At 41.6% G+C, this 23,845-nt stretch overlaps 2 protein-coding genes across 8 annotated transcripts; one reads left to right on the plus strand and one right to left on the minus strand.

Annotated features, from left to right (window-relative positions):
- Positions 1-22: 22 nt before the first annotated feature.
- pvalb6 (parvalbumin 6) lies at positions 23-17,680 on the minus strand. 6 transcript variants are annotated; one of them, XM_061303164.1, is made up of 6 exons: positions 17,474-17,680; positions 15,225-15,299; positions 1,017-1,082; positions 788-920; positions 614-723; positions 23-455 (listed from the first exon to the last, which is right to left on the minus strand). In XM_061303164.1, exons 3-6 carry the CDS (start codon positions 1,075-1,077, stop codon positions 430-432), a joined length of 330 nt encoding a protein of 109 aa, XP_061159148.1. In that variant the 5' UTR covers positions 1,078-1,082; positions 15,225-15,299; positions 17,474-17,680; the 3' UTR covers positions 23-429. The 6 variants fall into 6 exon arrangements, with proteins under 6 accessions (XP_061159148.1, XP_061159150.1, XP_061159147.1 ...); XM_061303166.1 differs by having other exon boundaries at positions 15,225-15,302; XM_061303163.1 differs by having other exon boundaries at positions 15,225-15,387.
- Positions 17,681-17,916: 236 nt separating this feature from the next.
- csf2rb (colony stimulating factor 2 receptor subunit beta) lies at positions 17,917-23,662 on the plus strand. Of its 2 annotated transcripts, none has more exons than XM_061303159.1 (16): positions 17,917-18,139; positions 18,202-18,248; positions 18,336-18,499; positions 18,777-18,894; positions 18,960-19,138; positions 19,211-19,365; positions 19,428-19,572; positions 19,711-19,831; positions 19,915-20,069; positions 20,198-20,331; positions 20,541-20,724; positions 20,794-20,890; positions 20,986-21,052; positions 21,108-21,187; positions 21,284-21,434; positions 21,517-23,662. In XM_061303159.1, exons 3-16 carry the CDS (start codon positions 18,364-18,366, stop codon positions 21,850-21,852), a joined length of 2,058 nt encoding a protein of 685 aa, XP_061159143.1. In that variant the 5' UTR covers positions 17,917-18,139; positions 18,202-18,248; positions 18,336-18,363; the 3' UTR covers positions 21,853-23,662. The 2 variants fall into 2 exon arrangements, with proteins under 2 accessions (XP_061159143.1, XP_061159142.1); XM_061303158.1 differs by having other exon boundaries at positions 17,918-18,139; positions 18,202-18,268.
- The last annotated feature ends 183 nt before the right edge of the window (positions 23,663-23,845 follow it).

Below are 23,845 nucleotides of genomic sequence, written 5' to 3' on the forward strand. Positions count from 1 at the left end.
AAAAAAACAACAACAAAGCGAGTTCAAGTCACACGGTCTTTATTTTATTCATATTTATTTTCATTCACAGCTTAACCGCATTCTTCTTATGGCATGACAATAATACATCTCATTTTAATTTGGGAGGGGCTGCAATGGCTGAGAAAATTAAAATAAGAAAGATATGTAGATAAGCACAGAGGGGGGGGGGGGATAGGTCTGGCATATTATCTCTCCACATATCTACTTTGCTTTATAATGCAAGGTCTACGTCCTGCAGCCATGTTTTTATTCTCTATACATAAGCGCAAACAAGAAGAGTTTGTAGAAAAGGGAGAAGATGGGATGAGTGCATGTGGCTTCGGGGCAATGTGTTTGGCTTTATTGTGCAATCAAAAGGATGGAGGCCATGGGCTCAGGAGGTCTTTTGGGCTCCGTCTTCACAGGTGCTTATTCTTTCACAAGGGTGGTAAACTCTAAGAGAAGCGAAAAGAATAAATTCAAATAAAAATATTATTTAAAATAATTTTAAAAAATCAACTAATTTTAAAAAGTATTTATTTAATTATTTTATTTATTTTAAATTTAATTTAAATTTAAATTCCATGCAGCTGTATTGTTATGGTACTTTTACCTTCTACTCCAATCTTGCCGTCTCCATCCTTGTCGGCCGCGTGTAAAAATGTTTTGGTTTCCTTATCGGTCAGGTCCCTGCCATCTTTGGCAAAGCCCTTCAAGACAAATCTAAGCGGATTCAAAACATCAGAATTATATCTAGGCTTCATCTCATCCTTGTTATTTCTCTTACTTGAGCTCCTCCTCCTCTATGTAGCCACTGTTGTCGGCATCCAGCACCGTGAAGACCTTCTTCACATCGTCAGCGGATTTGTTCTTCAGGCCGATCATGTCAAAAAAACTCTTATGGTCAAAAGAGTCGGCCGCTGCGCACACAAAACAAAAAGTTCACGTCATGACCAAACGGCATCTTGTCAATCGATCCGAGTGGAAGCTGTCAAAAATGTTTCACTTGAATTCACCTGCAAATGCATCGAGTGCTTTCTTGATGTTGTCAGCGTTGAGGATGCTGTTCATCGCCATTTTGGCTGTTGGAGACAAGTCAGAAGTCGAGTAAAAGCACAAAAGTAGAATGAAGCAGTCAGGAAGAAGCACAGATGGCAGCCAGCGCCGCATATACGACTAGAACATTTTCCTGGTAGAGCCGCTACACATAAAAGCGGGCCGGAGGGCCAAGTCAGCGGGGATTAAACAGACCATCTGAGTCTTCAGCTGTCTCTGAAATACTAAATAAGACTTCACTATCCATCCCACTTCTGATGACACAAAAGCCCCTAGAAAAAGTCTACACACCCCTGTTCAATTTCTTTTTGTAATGGACAACAAAATTAATAATGATTAATCATTTAAAAGGTTTTCCACCGTGAATGTGAATTATAACCGCATATAACTCCGGGCTTAAAAAAAAAAAAGCAAAATAATTGCGATTGTATATAGATTTTTAAATATCCACTCGCAAAAGAAGCGCTTTGGTTTGACACAACCTTATGAAGGTGTCCCCCTCTTGGGACTTTGACTGATGCCCTCTCCTTCTTAATAAGCTTCAACACAAAGATACTGTAGAAGTTAGATGTAGACACAAATGTCTTCATCCTTCACAAGATTCTCTGTGGGTTCTGGACACAAACAATCAATACGGCCGTGCGTGGTGCATTTGAAAGTATTTTATGTATGAATATCTTTTTCCAGTCAAAACACAGGCTGAAACTTCATTTGAAGTGTGGCGACCCATCTATTAGCTTTAATTGTACCGTCAATATTTAAATGACTTATTAGCACTTAAGACACAGAAGAAATAACATCATGTATTTGTCCAACGTTAATGGTAGCATTTAGCCAGACAAGCACTTGTATTAATGAAGGTGACCTCCATTTGTGGTTTTCATCACAGCAGGTGATATATGAGCTTCTCGAAGCTCTGCAGTCTTATCTACTTTGGTGACACAGGCCTGCACACATGGATCAATAGTGAGCAGTACTTAACTTGTGTGGCCACATGTTCAATCATTTATTATTACCAGCGCAAGCTTCTTTTGTGACCTTTAGCACAAAGGTGTCTGGAGGGAAAGCAAACAATGAAGCGGCCGGCCGGCTAAGATTGACTTGGTGTGATAACCTAAGCCGATCAGCTCTCAGCGGAACTGGACAAAGTCAACTGATATTTATTTACAGTAATAGTAGGCTGCAGAAAGACCCAGGAAGTTTGCATTTATACAGTCGCTGATATTTTGAATAATGATGACTCTAAAATGCTTTTATATTAGGAACCGAGAAGGATGAGTTATTATTATATAAACAGATGCAGCAGGCTATTATTTCCCTGAGCCTGAGAGCTAATTTATTGTCCCATGAAGCTCCTCTAAATTGCATAATATTTACATAATTGATGCTCAAATGCAATGAAAGCTGATGCTGATAGGAAGAACACACAAATAGATACGGACAGACAAAAAAATGTGGATTGTAACTCTGTACCTGCTTTTTATATGTTTGATGTAGAAGTAGTAAAAGAAAATAACGCAAGAAAAGTAACAATTAAGAAAAAAATGATAAATAAAACAAACAAAAAACAAACCCCGCAAATAAGTCATAAAATATTCACAACTTTTATCCATCCTCCCATGTGACACATTCTGCTACGATTTGCAGTCTAATAAACTTACGTACACATTCATGAGATTCATTTGCAAAACAAACATAATAAAAGCGGGCGGGCGCCAGTGCTGAGACCACTTGACATATTTGCATGTAATATTAACAAACAAATTAAAAATGCCCATTATTTCAAGCACAGATTGTAAGCCTTGGGGAAAAAAAAAGTCAGCAATGTTTCCTTGAGTGTCCATCTCATTAACTTTAATTATCCAAGTATTCTTCTGTTAGTGAATCTTCATAGTGGAATACATGCATTTCTTTTTATTTGATAAATTCATAGATCATTCCTCATAGGTGAATCAACAAGTTTGCTTCCATCAGCATTTTGACAAAGTTTGGCTACACCCGTGGTCAGTCTAATTAGGTGTCGTTAAAATGTGACCTTGAAATAAATCGCAAGTAAGCCCTGGCCGCTTCTCATTTTGCAAGCAAACGCTGGCTATCGGAAAGTAATTACCTGCCGGAGATGCTGTCTCACTATCTAAATTTAATCTCATTCTATGGAGGAACCAGTTCAGCAAAGTCAAATAGCATCTTCGATCTTTTATTTTGGATGACTCTACTTCATTTGATTTATTGACTTTGATTGCATTTTAGACACTCCTTGACTGCATCTCTGGATGAAAAACTGAATATATATAAATATATTTATTATATATTATTTTATATCATATTTTTTATAATATTATATATCATTTTATTATATTATTCTAATATTATATATTTCTTTACGCTATTTAACATGGCTATTAATGATGGTCAAAGAGTGGGCCAGCCTTGTTATGTTGGTCCCACCCTTGTTTTGTCCTTCCTCCCCCCCTATTGTGCCTTCCTCCTTGCAGCTATTGGATTTCTTCACCTAATTTTCTCCCTCCGCCCACCCAAGGGACCTCTCTGTCCTCTAATCCCCCTCTGAGATGATTACGACCACCACCCACCCCATGGCCAAAGCATCGTCTGTCTCTTTTCTTTCCACTTTTAATTGAAGCTTTCTCCTTTCATTTAACACTTGCTTCAAAGCATTTAGCATCTCCACTGATATATTAAATGCTCTTGATGTGTTTTCTCTTTTTCTTCCCTCCATTAGGAACAACCCTAATTGCACCTTTTTTATACAATGTATTGCCACTAATTAACTTGAAAGGATTACTTGCCAGCGCGAGCAAACAACCAAATATCCAACTATTTTATCGGTGCAATTAAAACGCTGGTATCACGGCAGCAAAGAAAAAAAAAAAGGCCACCAGAGGCGAGCCTCTCACCTCCTTCTGACTAGATGAAAGCACGATGAAGTTCTGACAGGTAATCCTTGGATGATGATAATGAAAGACGGAATATTAAACAAGAAATGACTGAGACGAGATTAAAAGCAGAGGGAGTTGACGCAGAGGGGGGAAGCGGCGTTGGGAGGTCAACGTTGGATTCCACCATGGAATGAAGGAAGGAGAAAATAAGACGCTAACAAATCGACATAAGCGAGGAGGTTTGCTCTTGCTCGACGCTTGGAACACAAGGGGAACTATCAGGGGTGGAGCCAAGAGGACGCCTTTCATGGCCTCCTTCTATTTCCACATCAATGACAACATCACATACTTAATCAACACAATCAATTGCTTTGTAGCTAAACAACATCCTAATTTGAGGCCCGGCTTGGCATTGTTTGATTATGTCCCTGTCTCCATCGTTGGAAAGGTTAGGCTTTGTCTGATTACTTATGGGACTCCCAAGCAGGTTGTTGCAAATGAATGAATATATGGCAGCTGATTGGCATACTAATGGCAAAATGGCGGCCCGTTGTGCTCAAACAATTTGTCACGATGGATGGATGGATGGATGGATGGATGGACGGATGGACGGATGGATGGATGGATGGATGGATGGATGGATGGATGGATGGATGGATGGATGGAGAAACACATTTACTGAGTGACCTCTGTGATGATGTGTTGACAGGCAGACGTCTGCGCAGGTGAAGAGAGGATTTGTCGGATTTCATTTAGACGGCAAGATGAAGACAGGAGCAGCCGGGTCACTTATCGAACTTTCTCGTTGCGGCGCTGTCATTCATCTGTTGTGCCTCTCAATAGAAAACATAATTACAGCTCTTCCCCTCGGTTTCCAAATAGAAGCGGCGCAGCTTCGCAAATCGATTTCATCGCAGGTTGTGCGATTTATTGGCCGCTGCAGCGTCTTGTTGTCGTTTGGTGAAACCAGAGGAAAGTTGTTATGACCTCAAACGAGATGCAGCGCATTACAAATGCATTAGCGCAATAACCAAATAAAAGAGAGAGCACCTTGGGCGCAAATGTGCCCTTTATGCACAGTTTATTTTTCCGTTTATGGATTGCTTCATTAACACACATTAACCGGCTCACCGTGTGCCGACCGTATTACACCTTAATGTAATTTCCCCTCCATTCCACGAGTCAGTCGGGAAAAGGATTCTCGTTTGTGTGCAAAGCTGAAAGGAAGAGCGGATATCATCCATCAAATAGATGAATTAAAACGAAATAAGGCTTGCGCACGTGTTCCCCATTAACAATTTATTAGGTTGACACAACTAACAACAACTCGGCAGACAAGATGATCATATTGGCTTTTATCTAATCACTTTCGGAGGTGTTGGATTTTTTTTTTTAATATGTTTCATGAGCGCTCAGATCATATTTTTCTCGGGCACCTCTGTGTACTAATCTCATTTTGACTCGGGGCTCCAACAGCGAACAGTAGGATGTATATAAAAGAAGCGCTCGCGAATTGGCATCATCAGCAAGCCAAACACGAACATTCTCAGGGAGTAGATTAAAAATCCTGGATCCAATCCGTATTTGACTGTAGGACACTGAATTGCTTTGTGGACTTGTGAAATAGGGCATGTTGAGGCAAAGTCGGCACTACTGCCTGTTAGATTGTTTTTTGTTTTTTTTCATGAGCTTGCAAGGCTGCAGCAGTAAGCAAAATAAGGTTGCTTTTTCGTTTCCCCTTTGTTTGTTTTTTTGGCTAAGTTCTCTTTTTAAAGACTTTGTGTCTGTTTTCTGAAATGTGACGTTGCAGCCAGCCCAGTTACAAATGCAACTTTGACGTCCATAGCCGTCATTGGCAGTCAAAGTAAATGTGTCACCGCACACATTTTAACCGTGTGTGTGTGGACACAAAGGAGGCTATAATTAAGTCGGCTTAATGCACCTGGATCCCCTGGCCGCTAATGTCCCATGCTGACATGACTTGTTAGCCTTATTAGGTGCGCCCTTGTGACTGCCGCAGGCCGTTATTACATTATGGACGGCTCGGGGGACCGCCAGTGCAGCCGCATGGACTGTGAAGATGAACTCCAGCAACCTTGTTTTCACTAAAACGAGTTTTATTTAGCTTTTTTTTTTTAATCTATTCAAAAATACTGATTTTATTTTTTTAGCTCCTTAAGTCTTTTCAATGTGCTTTGTTTTGTGCCAGCCTACCAACTGATCTTTTTATCTGCTCTGGTTCACATAAAAATAGTAAAAAGCTTTTCACACGGCAAAAGACTTTTTAATAGAGCTTTTAGAAGTTGCGACGAATGTTGTGCCTGCATTGTGGCTAGTTTTTCCGGTTTATTGTCTTGATGAGGTCTAGAATTGAGTCAAGCCTCCTTTGGGGCTAGCGTCTAACCACCAGCGGGTTTTAATTTCACTTCATTGCTTTCTGCTTCTTGCTCATGCTCTCACGCTTGGCTTGCTTTGGATAGAACTGGGCTCCATCGGCTTCAGGCTGACGCTCCAGCCCGATCATCCCTCCGGACACGTACACAATTACTGTACATGCTTTTTGCGCTCGTTCTCTGACACGTAATTCTAACCAAGACATCACAACTAGTCCACTAAACAAACAAAAACTGTATTTTTACATACCCAAAGCAAATTTCAGGGGGTCTTTGCCCTTTATCCCCCCCCCCCCCCTCAAGCTCTGCCAATGAGTGACAGCAATATTTGGTCTTTATCATCTGCAATGTTTTCTACTTGTGAAGTTAACACATTATATGGTAGAAATTGCTTCTGGCATGCCAAACAGTCCTCGTTCCACTTGCCATAGTGCACAACAAACGGGCTTGGTTGATCAAAACAAGTTGCCACTGGAAGCGAGATAACATTAATGAGACTTGGCATGAGTTGGGACACAGTGCATAAATTGCTGATGATGAGAATGTGATGATATAAAAAAAAAAAAAAAAAGTGGTGTCCCCATACACACACACCTTGTGGCAGCAAACCAGAGTTGCAGAACATGGAAACTCCACACCGAGTCCATATGGTGATCCATTTGCATTCCATTCAGGCTTCTGGAGACTCATTTTAGATAGAAGAAATGCTCAATTCCCCAAAGTACAGTATTCATGCAACAGGAGCGAAAAGACGTTTGTAGCCAACCACAAACAATCCGGAGGCAGAGAAGGAATTTTCAATTTTCTTTTCTGACAGATGGAAGCGTGTTTTAACGTGAGCGCTTTTGTTGGCCTCATTCATTTTCTCATTTTGTCCTCTTTCATTCTCCATATCATCCCCTCTTCTTTTTTTTCCCTTTGCATCTCTTCTTCCGCTGTCAAGGTGATAACTGTCCTTCCTCTTTTCTTGCCAAGAGAAAACCACATCTTGATTTGTCTTAGCTGGCTGACGTCCATTATTTTCATCAAGGTCTTGGTTGTTGTCCTTCATTTTGTCAACTTGCCACTCTCCATTCAGGTGAGATGGGACAAAATTGGACTTGCGCATCTCAAGTAGCTTCTGCATTGATTTTACCTGACCAAACATGCACCCGATTTTAACAATACCCAATTTTCACAGATCCCATTCATAAACGGCAAGTAAAATGATTGAAAAAAAAAAAAAAGTATTGCGACACCTTCTACATCCAAGTAGTGCTCATCACTTTTGGCCTGATGTTTGGAATTAATTACAGTCATCCTCCTCTTTCCCAGTCTCCATTTTTTTGTAATTTTCCTTTTTGCTCATTTCACCCATTTGTGTCCATCCCACGGAAGGTCCCCCCCCCTCACAAACCACCTCATTTATCTGGCTGCCTCGGCATCCATCTATTCGCCCACCTTTGTTTCTCCGGCCGTTCATTTCCCACGCGCATTTGTTGTTAGCAAAACACATCGATGTGATCTCATCATGGCCCTCTCTCCCCGGCACATTTTGGATCCCCTTTTCCCCTCGCCTCTAAATCCTTGATTCAATATTTTTTCTCTCGTTCTGTCCTCCCTCCATTCATCCAATGGGATCATTTGGCAGAGAGGCTCTTCTAACCCAGGTGCAGTGGACACAATGATGCCCGTATGAGGAGACTTACAGTTAAGCCTCCCCCCCCCCTCTCTTTTTCCAGGAAAACACATTTTGCCGGCCATCTGTGGTCACTTGGTCAGACAACAGTGTTATCATTCTGCAATTGATGCAATTTACACAATTCATAAAAAAATAAAAATATGCAGGGATAATGTATAGACATGAATGTGGGCCGGAAATATTTTAATTTACACCATTTTTTTTTTCCTAGCTGGCTGTCTCCCTGGACAATTATACGATATCCCTATTTAACACAATCTGTTCCCTATAAGGAAAGGACTCACCATCAATTTTTGAATTCTCCATCTATGAAGTGAAGCGTAATTTTGCACCCCCCCCAAAAAAATCCGTAAATTCATCAGCTGTGTGATTATTTTTTTGACTCTGAGATTTGAGTGGGATTTTCAAAGTCTGCCGAATCAGTAAACAAAGCAAATTTCTCAAGCCATGCGCTGACTCAGCAAATACGTGTGAAAGCAGCCGGTGTGATTAGTGTAGCACAACCTCGGGGCAGTGCAAAAAAGCAAATGGGAAAGTATAAGCAATGACCTTCAACAATCACTATGTTTAGAATGTGCTGTGTGCACGGAATGCAATGTGCAAGGCTGGTTAGCGCCTAGCATCCCTTAGCTTAGCAAGTACAGTCGAATTTGATCTGCCCAGCAAGTGATAACTGCAAAGGGTGTCCCCCGCACTTCTGCAGTGTTCTTTGCACTTTGCTGCATCAACACAATCGAGGCGTCATCGAAATGACGCGCTTGACTTTGACCTCTTCTCTCCTCTTCAGTGGGCGGGCCGCCGCCGCTTCTTATGTTGGAGTTGCCAGACAAAGACAAACCCCCCCCAGGCCAACTTTTCTGCCAAAATATTCACAAAGCGTAACAGTAGTGCAGATGATGCAAGTATTCACATAGCACTTAAGGTTGGACTGTTTGGGATGTTTTCAGGCAATTCAAACCTAAATATACCATAATTTTCGGACTATAAGTCGCACTGGAGTATAAGTCGCACCAGCCATAAAATGCCCCAAAAAGTGAAAAAAAACATATATATGTATATAAGTCGCTCCTGAGTATAAGTCGCCCCCCCACCCAAACTGTGAAAAAAAACGCGACTTATAGTCCGAAGATTACGGTAGTAATTATGAACTTTGAAAAAAAACCTTTCTATACAAATAAGATTAAATACTAAGGTCCTGTTAAGGCAAAACTAATGTGTTGGATGAAATCATAAGTAAAGCAATGTCGACTCTATGTTAACTACTTTGTAATTGTGCTTTAAGCTGCAGTGCGGTGTGTGCAAATGCGCCTCTGAAAATGCTGCAGTCTTCGTCATGCCTCTCTGCCTCGCAGTGTGATGCAAGGGCCTTGTTTTTTTTTTCTCCTCAGTGATGGAGTCCAGTTAGGCTTGCGGGATAACATTATTTGACAAAATGCTAACTAAAAAAAAAAAAAAGCCCTTAATGCATGAGAAGTCAACATTTTAAATGTCTTCTAAAGTCTGATGCTTCTTTTTATGTCTTACAGTATTTTTATTAATTAATTGAATTCATAATATATATTTTTGGGCCCAATCAGATACATTTGTTGTATATGGCAAAAGAGCCTTTTTTTTTTTTTGGTCCCATTTATTCATTTGTTATTTCCTCGTCCATTCACCATCCAATATGTTCTCGCCACTTTTCCATTCCAGCCTCTTTGTCCTCTTGTCTTTTTGTGAATGGAGCAGCTTCATCACCTTATTACAGGCTCCTTTTCGACTTGGCGGACAACATTTTGCCCATCAAGCCTCCTCCGCTACCGCCCACCCAAATAAAGAAAGGAAAACACAATTTGTATTCTGGACGCACCAGCGTCTGGCAACGGGAGAGCCGAGTTATTGGTAAGAGCTAGGGCTTGTTAAAGTCACACTTTAGAAGGAGCACTCTTGATTTCTAGATGGGCCCTGAGGTCACTTCTGTAAACAACAAATAAAATGTTTATAATCATTGCAGGGAATAGGCCTCCCATTTTTAATCAACTAATCAGAGCCTTTCAGCAAGTAATAATTACAATTGATCGAGGTGAAAATTGTTTGTGCTTTTCTTATTTCAGGGCAACAACAGGAAGTCGATTTGAAATAAGAATTTCTAAACAGTATTTCAACCAATTTGACAGTGGAAGGGTATTATTTTTGTCAATTAAAAATGAGTTTTTCCGTTTTTTGAAACTTTCTTTTATGTGTGTCCTCTCATCAAAACTGCTGGGCGGAGCCATCCTCTGAGGAAAAAAATCAGAAAATGCAGAAAAGAAGATACGTATGGGGCCACCTTGTTAGGGGTAAGTCTGACTTTCATCCATTTTTCAACTCTTTAATATTTAAAGCCATCCTAAAATGTGAGCTGAATGGACTTGATGGATGCATTCAATAAAAGACACAGCAGGGACACTGTGTAAATATTGTCCCATTCATTAATATTCAATATTGTTGCTAAGTCTCTGAGTGGAGGAGTAAAGCAAGTGTCGACATACTCGACTTTGCTCCATTAACATTTATAGTGCGATTGCCGTTTGCTCATGTGACTCCACATGATTGAACACGGGAAGTGCGTGATGCTTTGTGTGGCTACCTCCAGCAGTGATATCTGGTCAGCAGCAGCAGCAGCAGATGACATCCTTTCCACCCGCACCCATTTGTCTCCTGCAGCGCTGCCGACTGACCTTGCAGCAGAAAGTGGCGGCTCATACACAAAGACACGCACTCGTATACAAATGTGAGCCTTGGTCCGCTCAGGACTGGCCTCGGGCCTGCTGGTGGCGAGCAGGCTTCTTGCAAAATGAGGGGAAGGTCAGGGAAGCCCGAGTCGCTTTCACTTGTGATCCGCGGCCATTCATAAAGCTACAAAAGACGTGACTTTCAGCTCCGAGGTATGCGTGCAAGAAAGTGGCTTCTAAGTCGGTTACATCAGCGAAGCATAATTCTGCAAATTTTCAGACTTGCAGGAATTAAGAAGACAACAATGTCCAAATGGATTGTTTGACCTCTTCTGCTGCTTTTTGAAAAGGAGACCAAAGAAAGTGAAGGTAAAGCACTTTAAATAGACTATATTCCAGTCAAGTCAACATCTAAAACTTCTGCTTACTTTGATCCAACTGCCTTTGAATGCTTATCAGAATTGATCAGATATGATCAGAGTAATCCTTTCATCGCAACTATTTGGACACATCATACAAACTTTCTTTTTAATTTCGCATCACATCACTGTTCGTGTTCAGTCATGACCAGGATTCCAGCAGAGATGAAGGCTTGAAATTAAATACAGTGACACCTTGAAGTTTGGATGAAAAAAAAAATATGGACAATTTGGAATGCAACCAAAATTGAGTGAAGATGGACACTTCTATGTTCTACTTTGATAAATCCGTGATGTGACGGGTAAAAAAAAACTCCAGTTTAACTTTGACAAACAGTCGATTAGCAGCGGCGAGTCGATGAGCTGGCAATTTGGAAAGGTGCCGCTTGATTTGGTATGGTTTGTGGATTAAATGAAATGAAGTGGTAAGGAATGAAGGTCAGATGAATGCAGAGAAAGGACGACGCTGTTTAGGCATGAGGAGCAGGACGTGCCAAAGCGAGGGAGGGAGGGAGGGATGGATGGACGGATGGACGGATTGATTAGGGAAAGCCTCCACGCCAAATGCTCGTTTTGCTAGTTCAGCCTAATCTCAGCTATTGAGATTAGCTGTCATTCACACTCTTAGTTGTTTATGCAATTCGGTTTGACGTTTGACTGTTTGTTTCTTCACTTTTCCGATCACCTTTTTCCCCCAATTCCCATGATTTAAGATTGAAAAAGTTTATTGAAGTAGCTCAAGCGCCTGTTTATTTGTATAAATTGTTTATATTATAATCAGATGCCAATGATGGTGTTATAAAAATATATGCCGAGTCAGACTTTTAAATGCGGGTTGCCAACTAACCGCTTAACCTATTATTGATGCTTTTTACCAATTTTAAAAAAACATGGTGTAAGCCTATAAATAAATTGCCTGTTTTCCCAAGTGAAGGCTTTTAAGTGGCAGTAACAAAATAGGTCACATCCTCATCTTCTTTAATTCTTCTTTCCCTAAAAAAAAAAAAGGAGCAGGCTCTAAATTAAGAAAAGTCTCAATCCATTTTCACTCTCACTCTGTTCCCATCTGACCGTGGCTTTGCTAATGATCTCATTTAAGAGGTTATGGCTTTTCTAATTAGAAATGAGTTGAGTCTCTTTGTGCAGGGCTAACCTTTGTGTCACTCTAAAATTAGCATCAACTTTTTGGACCTCTTGTCACGCTGCTGTTTTTTTGGAAACACCTTCCAGAATAAACTCAACTACACAAAAAGTACTACCTCAAGGACACACAGTGATTTGTTTGGATAACAAAGGTTTCTTGTTTACATGACCTTGCGACAAAGATGGAGCTTGATAGAATCTATTTTAGCGCATATTCAACTGATGATACCAATCTGATATCTTTGAGAAGTGGGAAAAAAAAATACAAACAAACGAGCCTGCCTTCTGGCAAATATAAAATCCACATTTTTGAACCCAGAATAGCGCCATCTTCTGGATATGTCTTGCATTTGTAAGACAAAGGCATACTTTCCCACGTGCCATCTGCCTCTTTGACCTTGGCAAAGATCACGTGGAGCAAAATCTCCATGTTTAGGCCGGAATGAGTGTCAAATCATCCGCTGTGATGCCAGTTCAATTACAACAGTTTATTGGCACTGTCCATTTATGGTTGTGACCAGCTGTCCACCCCAAAAACGAGAACAAAGCATCCAAATGTAATTTGAAGGCAGAGGCATGTGTCGAATTCATTTTTTGTCACCTCAGCAAAAAAAAAAAAAAATACATTGCCTTCCACTTTCTTCTCGTATCGCCACGTTTTAATTAACGTCCTTTAACAAGTGCCCCGAACGTGAGGTTAATTGTACTTTGTCATGACAAAATCAGCACAAATGCAAATTCTCTCAAGGCGAACTCCGTTCCGTGGTTGCCAAGGCTAATTATTCAGGAAAAGTGCTCGAGAAAGCGTAGCGACGCGCTGGCCTGATGCTCAAGTCGAAGCGTGTCGAGCAATTTCCACGTCTTGCCTGAGGAAGATTTTCATTTTAACAATTGCAATGAGGGATCTTAAGTTAGCACATTTCTGCTGAGTATTAAGGGAATTAACGGCAAAAAAAAAATCATATTAAAAGTAAAACCAGGTTGAATTTGCCCATACAGGTATGGATGGATGAATCAATCATGTTGCATAATGAGGCATGAGCGTATTATGGCCAAACACAAATTTAGCAGCCACTCGCTCGGAAATGTGTCAAACTTGGTTTATTGCGGACTATATTATGATTAGGGTTGCCCTCAGGTGATCTGATATAAAAGTGGAATTGCATAAATGGATGACAAATCATATTGCGTATCATAAGGCACAAAAGGCAAAACTTCTGTAAACGCACATAGCAATAAGTCGCTGAATGAATTAGCAGACGACGATGGCAGGTGTCAAGAACAAGTCCTCATCTCAACACATTCTTCCAATTTGCATGGTCACCATTATTTGTCCTTTGCCCCCTATCTATTGTGTCATTTCAATGTAACAGTGTATGAAATCCAAAAGTCATGTCAGGGGCAAACACGTGACAGGCTCCATATCACAATCCAACCGACACCCCCTGTCAGCTCTCTGCTGTCACTCAGAGGCTTTAATTGGATCAGGGCGGCCACATATAGTCAAAATATTGGAAACGTAAACACCTGGACCACTGACACAGGTCAAATTTCAAGGCGGCTTGCATGTCCTCACCTCAGGGACAATGAGAGTCAGTCGCACCGGCATGGTGCCATTCCACACCTGTCTTCAACTCTCTCCCCTGGAGTCTTCTATCATACGTGGCGTTTCACACTCCACTTGTTAAATGACACAATTCCCCAGAAAATCAAGTGTGGATGTTAACATCCTTTCCACCTGACTGCTAGCTAATTGGGAAATGCTCTGCGTTTCAAAGACGAGGAAGGACGATTATGAGGAGATTTACATCATCCGTAAATGGAGATGTTCTTGCAGTTCTTCTTCAATGTATTTTGTGCACGCCAATGTCCTGCATTGGACTACTTCTGCCATGAAGGCCACTGCGCTAAATTTAAAGGTGTCATTTTAATTGGCCGAGAGTGTTCATCCCCACAACGGTGCAAACGCCCATTTCGAACTGCATAGAAGAAATGATAACTGTTGGAATGGAGAGTATCAGGTGTTCCTCAAGATTCAAGTCTAGGTCCTCTTCATATCCCAACTCGTCAATATTCTGGTGTTTATTTGAATAAAATAATCATATAACAATGATAGTTTATGCCTAACATTGAGGTGTGTATTGGGATAAATCTCATCCTCTCTCTAGATAGCCATTATAATCCACCTGAGAATATATCCAAAGTCTCTTTGCCCTTCAGGACACAGCTGTTCATCCTGAAGGGCAGATTTTGTAGCGCAGCAGCGACAGATGCAACTAGTCAAAAAGATTTAAGGAAACAAAAAAGCTGCAAAATCAAAACAGCCACGAGATGTTAGACTGCGTTGCGCCAATGATACCAAAATGTCTTTTAATGTGACACTCGATCATCATCATCATCATCATGGTCACAATTTGCACCACCGGCCATGCAATGCATATATAGTGTACAAGGGAAAAAAAAAATCATTCAAGGTTCTGCTCTGAGACTCACCAGCGCTTGTAAAAGAATGTAATGGATTTCCCCCTTTACACACACACACACACACGCACATGTATGCACACACAGAGTGACTCACAGGTTTCAGAGAACCAATCACCATGGCCACTTCTCAGCTCCGCTTTGTGAATGGGATTTTGCCTCTGTTAGAAGCATCCAGTTGGAATCATGCTCCGATCCTGTCATCATATTTTCTAGCTTATATTTCATTTTTATATTGCAATTATCGATCTGCTTTAGTGGTGACATAGCTTAATTTGGACTTTGGATGAACCCGTTATCTACCACTAATTGTGTCTTTTAAGTCTTTTTCGACACCATCGTGTAATACACCAAACGCACCCCGACAGCATACACTTTGTTTCTCCTCTTTCTTTACTTTTTTTTGTTCTTCTTTTTTTTTTCCAGCCCAAAAGCACTCAATGATCAACAGTGCCACTTACCTGCAATGACAGAGACTTAGTCCTGAGTGCCTCTGAGTCCTCGGCGGTTGGACGGAGAGCAGCGAGCCTGCAGAGCTGCTGACGGGAGAGCCGAGTGGACGGGAGAAAGAGATAAGTGGAAAGAGAAAGTGGAGGCTGCGCGATCGAGGAGGAGGCTGGCTGGCTGGAGGTGAGATGAAGGGGAGAACGAGAGAGGGAGGGAGAGATAAAGCGGGATGCAGGAGTAGAGGGAGGGAGTGCCGGATTGGGATTGGAGGGAGTGTGTGATATTAAACAGGAGGAGGAGAGAGGAGAAGAAATGCCCGTAGGAATAAAATGCATCAAAATGGTTTGAAAAATATGAATTAAAGTCGTCAGATGCATCAAGACTCTGGAGACAAAGCTGCCCATTCAATCACGTTGTAATCCAATAATGGGTTTCAGTCTTGCCACATTGGACTCATAACTCACTACACCCTGGGAGTTAAAAAAAAAAAAAAAAAAAAAAGGTGAGGAAGGCTAAAGATAGTTTGGATCCCAAAATGAAATTCATGGATCATTGTGAAGTAGAAAGATTGAAGAGAGTGAGGAGTCCAAAGGCGAGCAGAAAACTGTCGCTGTCCAGTAAAAGGGTGCTGAACTGAAAAGGAAAGAAAGGCTTTGAACGGAATTGAATAGAGAATTATGAAAATCCACTGATCCATCTTGTTCTTTTCAAACTTTAAGTTGATGTGCATGTGACCCATAAGTGTTTTTTTCTTTTCTTTCTTACTCCAGTCACATGGGCCATGTTTGACATTTACGATGGCTCTCCAAGGCTCAAATGCACAGATATAAAAAAAAACAGCTCCATGTTAAAAAATGAATGATCTCAAATTACGGATCAGGTCTTCTTTATACTAAGACGCATTTTAAATCAGGAAAGCTTTTAGAATTCCGACTTGCCTCTAAAACTGCTGCCGTAGATTTATTCACCCTGAGGTGGAGATTTAATTCCTGTCGGTGGAGATTCCTTTTTTCCCCCACAAGGTCACATTGGTTGGGTGAATACATAAAAAAAAAACTGACAGATTCAGCCTCTTATTTGAATTTCCTCATGAGAAGCCTATTTTCATATTTATTATATTTATGTATAGTTATTCTTCAGGTTCTTTGGCTTCCCCCAAAATTTCAAAAGTACGCATGTTAGGTTAATTCAAGTCCAGCCGGGATGAGCTCCAGCACACCCGCGGCCCTAATGATAAAATTTGAAAAAAAAAATGGACGAATGGATGTTTTATGATGGGTGATATCATCAGTATGTCTTTAATGATGATGATATCCTAACGGATATTGGCCCATCCATTGTCTCTTTCTGCTCGTCCTCTTGTGGGTCATTTGAAAGCATGAAAAACATTTCTTAACTCTAACTTATTCTTTTTATTGATTTATTTCATTGTATTTTTTCCCCCTCGTATTCTGCCAAGCTAAAACAAAACACAGAATTCATTTGAAATCAATCTTGAGACATCCCGACTTGTCTTAATTCCTTGTCGGTTAGCTCTGGAGAACATTGACAGACTGTACGGGCAGAGTGCACGTCATTTAAATAGCTGACCGCTTCACAGCTGACACAACCCAATTTCCATTCCGTGTATTCTTCTGGAGTGAAATTGGGCTGTAATAGAATGCAATTGTGCTGTGATGGCAATATTGTCAAGTGGATGGATGTGGAGTACATGTGTATGTGCGCTGGTAGAAAGAAAGTCGGAATGAATGAGATTCGATAAAGAGAGTTAGATGTGTCTTCTCTAGCCGTTTATCAGCTTGCAGCACTTTCTGCACGTACTTTATCTCCACCAATTTATCTCCACCTTCCTTAATAATGTGTCTGATAATTGACTCTCTTCTTGAACAAAGAAGCTGGCGCTCTCTCTCTCTCTCTCTCTCTCTCTCTCGCTCTCATCAGCCTGAAAGATTATTGACGTGCACGGCCAAAGCAAAGCTATCCGTCAATAACAGCAGTCATTGAAAATGTAGTTCATCCATTTCCGAGCGCTGATGTTATTTCTAGCTCAGCGGTGTTGGTTTGATAAATACGACTGACGCTCGGGTTATTATAATCCATATTTTGGATATCAATCTCCTGTTGGTAGAAATTACCGCAGCGGTACAAATAGAATTCCATTTCAAAGATGAATTGCTCACACAAAAGTCTGGTTTGCATTCATTTCAGGAAATAAGGAAATGAAATTCGGCCTGTCCGAAAATACAGACGTTATAAATATTACCTGAAGGCTGTATCGGCTTTTGACTTCCTGCCAAAATGGAGTGTTCTATCAAAATTGGTTAGAAGAATGCAAAGAATGTCATCACAATAAAAAAAAAAAAATTCAAATGTTTGAAATAAGGCAACAGGAGGAGTTGTGCAAAGTGGAGCAACAGAAAAATCCACCAAGCAGCCTGCTGTGGTTTTAATGATTATTTTCTTTGCTCAAAGTTCCTCATTGTTTTGGACAGTCATTCAAAAAAAGGAACTTCATTTTTCTCAAGATCACTTCTTTTTTTTCTTCTAGATGTGCCTTGATTGGCTTTGCCAAATGAGCCTGCCTCTCTGTCTCTCTCCCAGTCATGGCCTCCAGCAAACCCGTGACCCCAAAAAATGTTTGGAAATTGCATGAGGGGGAGTTCTGATGAAGTTGAGCAAGCACAATCGGACTGCCAACAAATTGAAATGAGGAAATGGTCATTGTCAGAATGATTCCAGATGAAGGTGAAGATATGTCTTTGTCAGGCAGAAGTTCAAATTGACCAGAAAGAAGAAGAGCAACTGAACTTTGTGAGAGATGACATTTTGTATGTGTTTGGTGATTTGGACTCATACAAGTTGCGTCACACTGAGCTCACTTGATCTCTTTCCGAGGAAAGATGTGTCATCGCTTAGCGAGAAACATCACGTAAGTTGCATCCCTTTTGAAAAGGCTGATGAAGCACAAAAGAAAACTTTGGGCTGAAACAGGAACTTGGAGACAGCAAGAGGAAACTCCCCCTAGCCACAGCAAAATGGTGAGCCTTCATCGAGCGAGGTAAGCGCAGAATAGCCAAAGGTTCCTCATGATTTTGCGTCAATATACTCTTTGTTACTTTGTCTAGGCCTCGCTCCTAATCACCAGAATCGTGAATGGCACATTTTACTGAGAACAACCCAAGAAAAATGCTTCTTTCCTGGCTGCTGCTCGGCTCGCTGCTCCCAACTCTGGCTCTCCTCTCGGATCCGAACGGATGCGTCATTCACGAAACCAATGGCTCACATGACGGTACGCCATAGAATTTGAAAAGTCAAACACTGTATAAAACTTGGCACCAAAAAGCTACATTTGATATTATTTGCGGCATTAAAAATGCCTTTTATTTAAAGATTATTTTATATCATTTCTTTTTCTTTATTTCATCATTATTTCATATTATTTGCAACATTAAAAGGGATGTTATTATTATTTTATATTTACTTTTATTTATTTGATGGTTTTTTTTGGTGATTATTTGATATAATTTATCTTTATTTATTTTATGATTATTTGATATTATTTGCAGCATTAATGGAGTCATTGCAGTGTCACAACGACTACGAATCGTACGTCTACTGCAAGTGGAGGGAGGGGCCACACGTACCGGGACCACTACGGCTTTGGTTCCGCGCACAACACGGCAGGTAAAGTCCACTTAAAGGTCAGAAGAGACGTCAAGTCACTGATGAGATTACGGGTGTGCTTGCAGGGAGCCGTGTGAGCCCTTTGGGGCCGTGGTCCAAAACGCAGATGGGCACAGGACGGTCCGGTGTCGATATCAAACGCGTTCTTTCTCCATCGGTATCCAGCACACGGCCTTCTTCGTCAAGGACGATGCTGAACTCTGTTCCGCTATCGCAAGCAAGCCCGTGAAGCTTTCTCATCACTGTGAGTTGATCTCACGTTGTCATCATAACCATGAAAAAGATCAAACAGCTTGATTGTGTTTGTGTTGCACAGTGAGAGCACGCACACCGGCCCATTTGTCAAAATATGACTCTGCGGATGGGCAGCTGGGGATCAAATGGTCCAGTCCTTATCCTGGCTCCTCCTCCCTGAACAAAAACCTCCTTTACCAATTTGGTTACAAGGCAGAAAGGCAGGACACATGGAATGTAAGCACAAATTTTCTGACCGGGAGAACATCATCAAGTTCATTCTGTCGTCGTGTCTGCAGATTAAGAATGTGACGAGCACAGAGGTCAAATTAGACCCACGACTGCTGCTTCCGGGTCACAGGTACGAGGCCAGAGTGAGGGCCTGGGCCCACGTGGGCCAGTGGAGTCAATGGAGTCCCGTGGTGACGTGGAGGAATAAAGAAGGTGACTTACACACATTTGAATCGTGGGGAATAATGAACACTAAATGTTTTAATCGGAGTCAAAAGTGAACGAGTTGAAATTTCTGCTCCGTATATCCTCGATAACCCAAATTCTATTTCAATTTCTCCTTGGTCTCAGCTCGGCTTCCCAACTTGTATTGCGTACTTGATGGTGAGAAGAATGTGACGTGTAGCTGGGAGGTGAGCAGAGCGCTCGTAATTACCTACCAGCTGGCCTGTCAACAAAACCACACCGCACCGTGAGTCGAGTGCATGCGCACGTATCCATTTAGAACGATAACCCGGTGGGCTCCATATGTTAATTTGTAATTTCTACCTGAAGGTCCGAGAGCTGCTGTAGGTACCCCGCAGTGACCTTTAACCCCAGTAGGTCACTGGTGCGATACAGCTGCTCGCTGTATGTCGTAAATCCGACGCATTTGCTTTTGGAACTTCGACCAACCCGCAGTGCAAAAACGTTTCGGGCCAGTGAGCACAGTGAGTAATTGAGATGCATAAAAAAAAACTCTGAAGCGTCGCCACCTAGTGTTGAATGGCAGAACTGCAGTCTCACAACTCAAATTGAAGGTCATTGGAAAATGATCTGATGACGTTGCCATGTGTAGTTTGTCCCAGGGCACCGCAGCAAGTGAAAGTGAAAGAGAAAGACAACAACTGGATTGTGCAATGGACCAAACCTAGCACCGCTTCAAAAATCCGACTATATTATCAAGTGCGCTATTACAGGATGCCGGATAAGGTAATAAACCGTGAAATGAGTTTTAAGTTAGAACCGCTGGGAAAGCTGACACTCATAAATATGTTTTATGCTCTCCATCTATTTTTATTCTTATTATGAACTTCTCCTGTGCTGCTTTTATTACTGCGTGAGATGTTTTGTTCCAAAGGTGATTTACAATTTGCATTGGCAAGTTCAACTGAATTTGAATGCGCGGTCTTTATTTGCAGGGGTCATCGGTCCTGTTGAACGTTTCCGAAGGCTCTACACGGGTGAGCATTCTTGGTGCTTCTCTGAGCCCATCCCAGCGCCACCGGGTCCAAGTCAGATCTGTGGTCATCCCCGGAGAGGGTTCGCTCTATGAAGGAATTCCCTCAGAATGGACTGAGCCGGAAGGCTGGACCTCACACGCAGGTAACCGACCTGTAAAATAACTAATAAATGATCAGCATGGATTTGAATTTTTTTTTTTTTGGGGGGTAGCCACGTGGTCCACCAGCACCATTGTTTATTTCTGCACCGGTGTAGCAGTGATCATAGTCTTCGTCATGCTCGTCCGGACTGTCTTCGCATGCCAAAGGTAATTTCTTTATTTTTCAAACAAATATGATTATATTGTCAACAAGAGAATATGTTTTGTGATCTTTTCTCCAATTCCAAAATATCTTCAAACAGGAAAATCATTCTTTGGGTTGACACCGTTCCGTCTCCTGCCAAAAGCAAAACCCTGTCAGAGATCAAGGTGAGAATAGTTCTTTTGGTTTTGATTTCCGATGAAAAATATTTCTGTCATCCAGTCTGCCACCAGCCGGATCCTTATGGAGAACGACAACACGTACATCTGCAAAGTGCAGCAATCGTACCGCTTATCTCCAGGGTAATTTTTTCTCACGACTCAAAGCGTTGCTCCTCGAACGCAAGTCATGAATTCATCATACTGAAAATAGTCTTCCACTCCCATCATCTCCCCAAGCTCCTCTCTCTGGCCATCTGAGGGTGCAGAAAATAAAGATGTGGAGCAGGACCGACAGGACTACAAGTGTAATAGCTTGGCCCTCCCTGCTGAGAAGGTTCATGGCTGTAACCTTCCGGTGCACTTCAACGGCCCATATATCTGCTGTCAGGTAAGCTGCTCATCTCCAACCCTCAAATCCAAATGAAAAATGGATATGAAAACATTCACGCACATCAAAACGCACTTGTCAGTCCGTAGAATCCAACCACACGCGTGAAGAGACAAAGGAGGACAAAGTAACATCACCAGACGTTCCTTCGTCGGCGGTCTTCTCCCCGAACGGCGAAGGTTACGTGTGCCTCCCGCGTGGCAGCGTTTCCACTTTGGCATCAGATCTGGCGTCGCACTGGGATGCCGACGCCATCGTGCAGAAGCGTGAGCACGGCTGTGCAGATAACACAGTGTGGGGCGATGGACTGGTCGACATCAGGCCCGAAAGCGCTGATCCGCCTCCGAGCTACAGCGCCGATCCTTCTTGCCCTGGCGTAAGGGCCTCAGGGTACTGTTTTCTGCCCACTCCCTTTTAGGCCCAACTCATGTATGTTGGGCTCCAACTTGTTGTGCTTACTGAAGCAAAGGGAAGTAGATGTTCTGATGGGCTGAAGCCTCAAACGCTATTAGAAGTGAGAAAATCCCGTAATGAGGTTGTCCGCTCACTTAATCGAGAAAAGGCGCGCGGCCATCGTCAAGCAAAAATGAATCCCTTACTTGTTGGGTCGATAAAAAGTCCACCTTGGAATCTTTCACTATAAAAAACAGCAGCAAATAACAATATCACATCCAACCAGTGGGGGGCAGTATTTATCTGAGCCCAAAAAAATCCTTTTGGCTAAAGTTATCTTTTTTCCCATAACAGAAATAAGCTCTAAAAACAGACATTCAATAATCTTTTGCAAATAATCTGTTGCTGCTTCTATAAAAAGCTAAAAAGTCCAGAGTACATGAGTTCATAAGTCGGGTCATGTTTGCTTTATGGTCATACATGCATGTTTGCACAGAGGTGTGTGTTTTTGCAACTTGTTATCAATGTTGAATGCATAAAATATGTTCTTGACATTAGGATGATACTGAACCGCAGCAGTCATGCTGCTGTGAAGGCAGACATTTCGCTTCTGGTACATCGTGTGTTGGCGGGCGTTTATTGAAAGATTGTAGATCGGACACTTGGGGTCACTCAGAGTGTGAGTGGTCTCTTCATAAACACACTTTATACAGAAGGAAAAATAGTACTTGATAAATCCCTAGTATTTGCAAATAATTGACAGCCTGTAAATGTCAAGTCAAATAGTTTTATTAGGCTTTTGTACAGGTCACAGCGTCCACTCGAATTAATTTACACATTTAAATGTCAAAACTTGAGTTGTTCATTGGGAAACTCCCCCAAGCAGGGAAAACGGCGAAGAACAATATTCTTGAGGGTGTCACATGATCTCATTAGGTGTCCATATAATTTAGTAACGTGGCTGATTTGTGCTGCACCTGCTTTCACACTCCCAAACAAAATTCCAAAAATTAGCACCTCCTGTCAGACATCAGTGGAGAATATTTGATTGAGGTTGGTCCAAAGAATGGCTTCATTTGCTTTTGTGGTGTAAAAGTCGAGTTCAGAGTATTAAACATGACAGTCTCAATTTATCTTACCGTAATTTTCGGACTATAAGTCGCCATAAAATGCCCAAAAAAGTGAAAAAAAAAATATGTATGTCCCCACCCAAACTATGAAAAAAAACTGCGACTTATAGTCCGAAAATTACGGTACAAGTTTTATTTTTGTTTTGAATGTTTGTGTTAATGCGATTTGCAGTTGAAGGTTGGTGCCAGTTTTGTAACACATTTGAGGAAACACCTAGCATCACCTTGGAATTGAGAGAAAAAAAAAGGAAAAATATGGAGCCGGTCTCTCCTTTGCGGTGTGTGGAATGCGCAGTGGAAATTTTTTTTTATCCCGAAGAGCGCTGGGACACAGTCGTGCTGGAACAAAAATGGGTCTTTCCCAAAAATGTTCCCACAAACTTGTGAGCAGTGGAAGCAAATGTGAATCCCAATCCGATTGTGATGCTGTTTGACTTCAAAGTTGTTCAAATTCCAAAATAAAATGAAAATTTGTGTCATCATCTATAATGAACCATGTTTGAGATTTAAAAAGTTGTTTTTAGCTTTCCATCCTTTGTCAGCCCCCCAGTGACATTCCTGAGTCTCCTAGTCAGCGTCAGGCTATTGTTCCTTTGCAAGCGCTTGAGTGGATCCACTGATTTAGAGTGTGCGGCTTCACGCTTGTGTGCATCATGTTCTCCGTTGTCGTACATAAAAACAGGAAAATAAAGGCATTGGAAGGTGTGGAAAGTGTGTGCTGTCACATGGGCAGGCCGCCTTTTGTTTCCTACATTGGAGAATGGAAGCCAGGCAGCCAAGGTCTGCTTTGGATATTAGCTCCTTAATGTTTTTGTATCAAAACACTGTCTTGTTTCATTTGGAAAACACTTTCCACTGCCGCTGCGGATTCACTGCTTTTCTTGTTGC

The sequence above is a fragment of the Syngnathus typhle genome, linkage group LG17, assembly GCF_033458585.1.
Source record: "Syngnathus typhle isolate RoL2023-S1 ecotype Sweden linkage group LG17, RoL_Styp_1.0, whole genome shotgun sequence".
NCBI lineage: Eukaryota > Metazoa > Chordata > Actinopteri > Syngnathiformes > Syngnathidae > Syngnathus > Syngnathus typhle.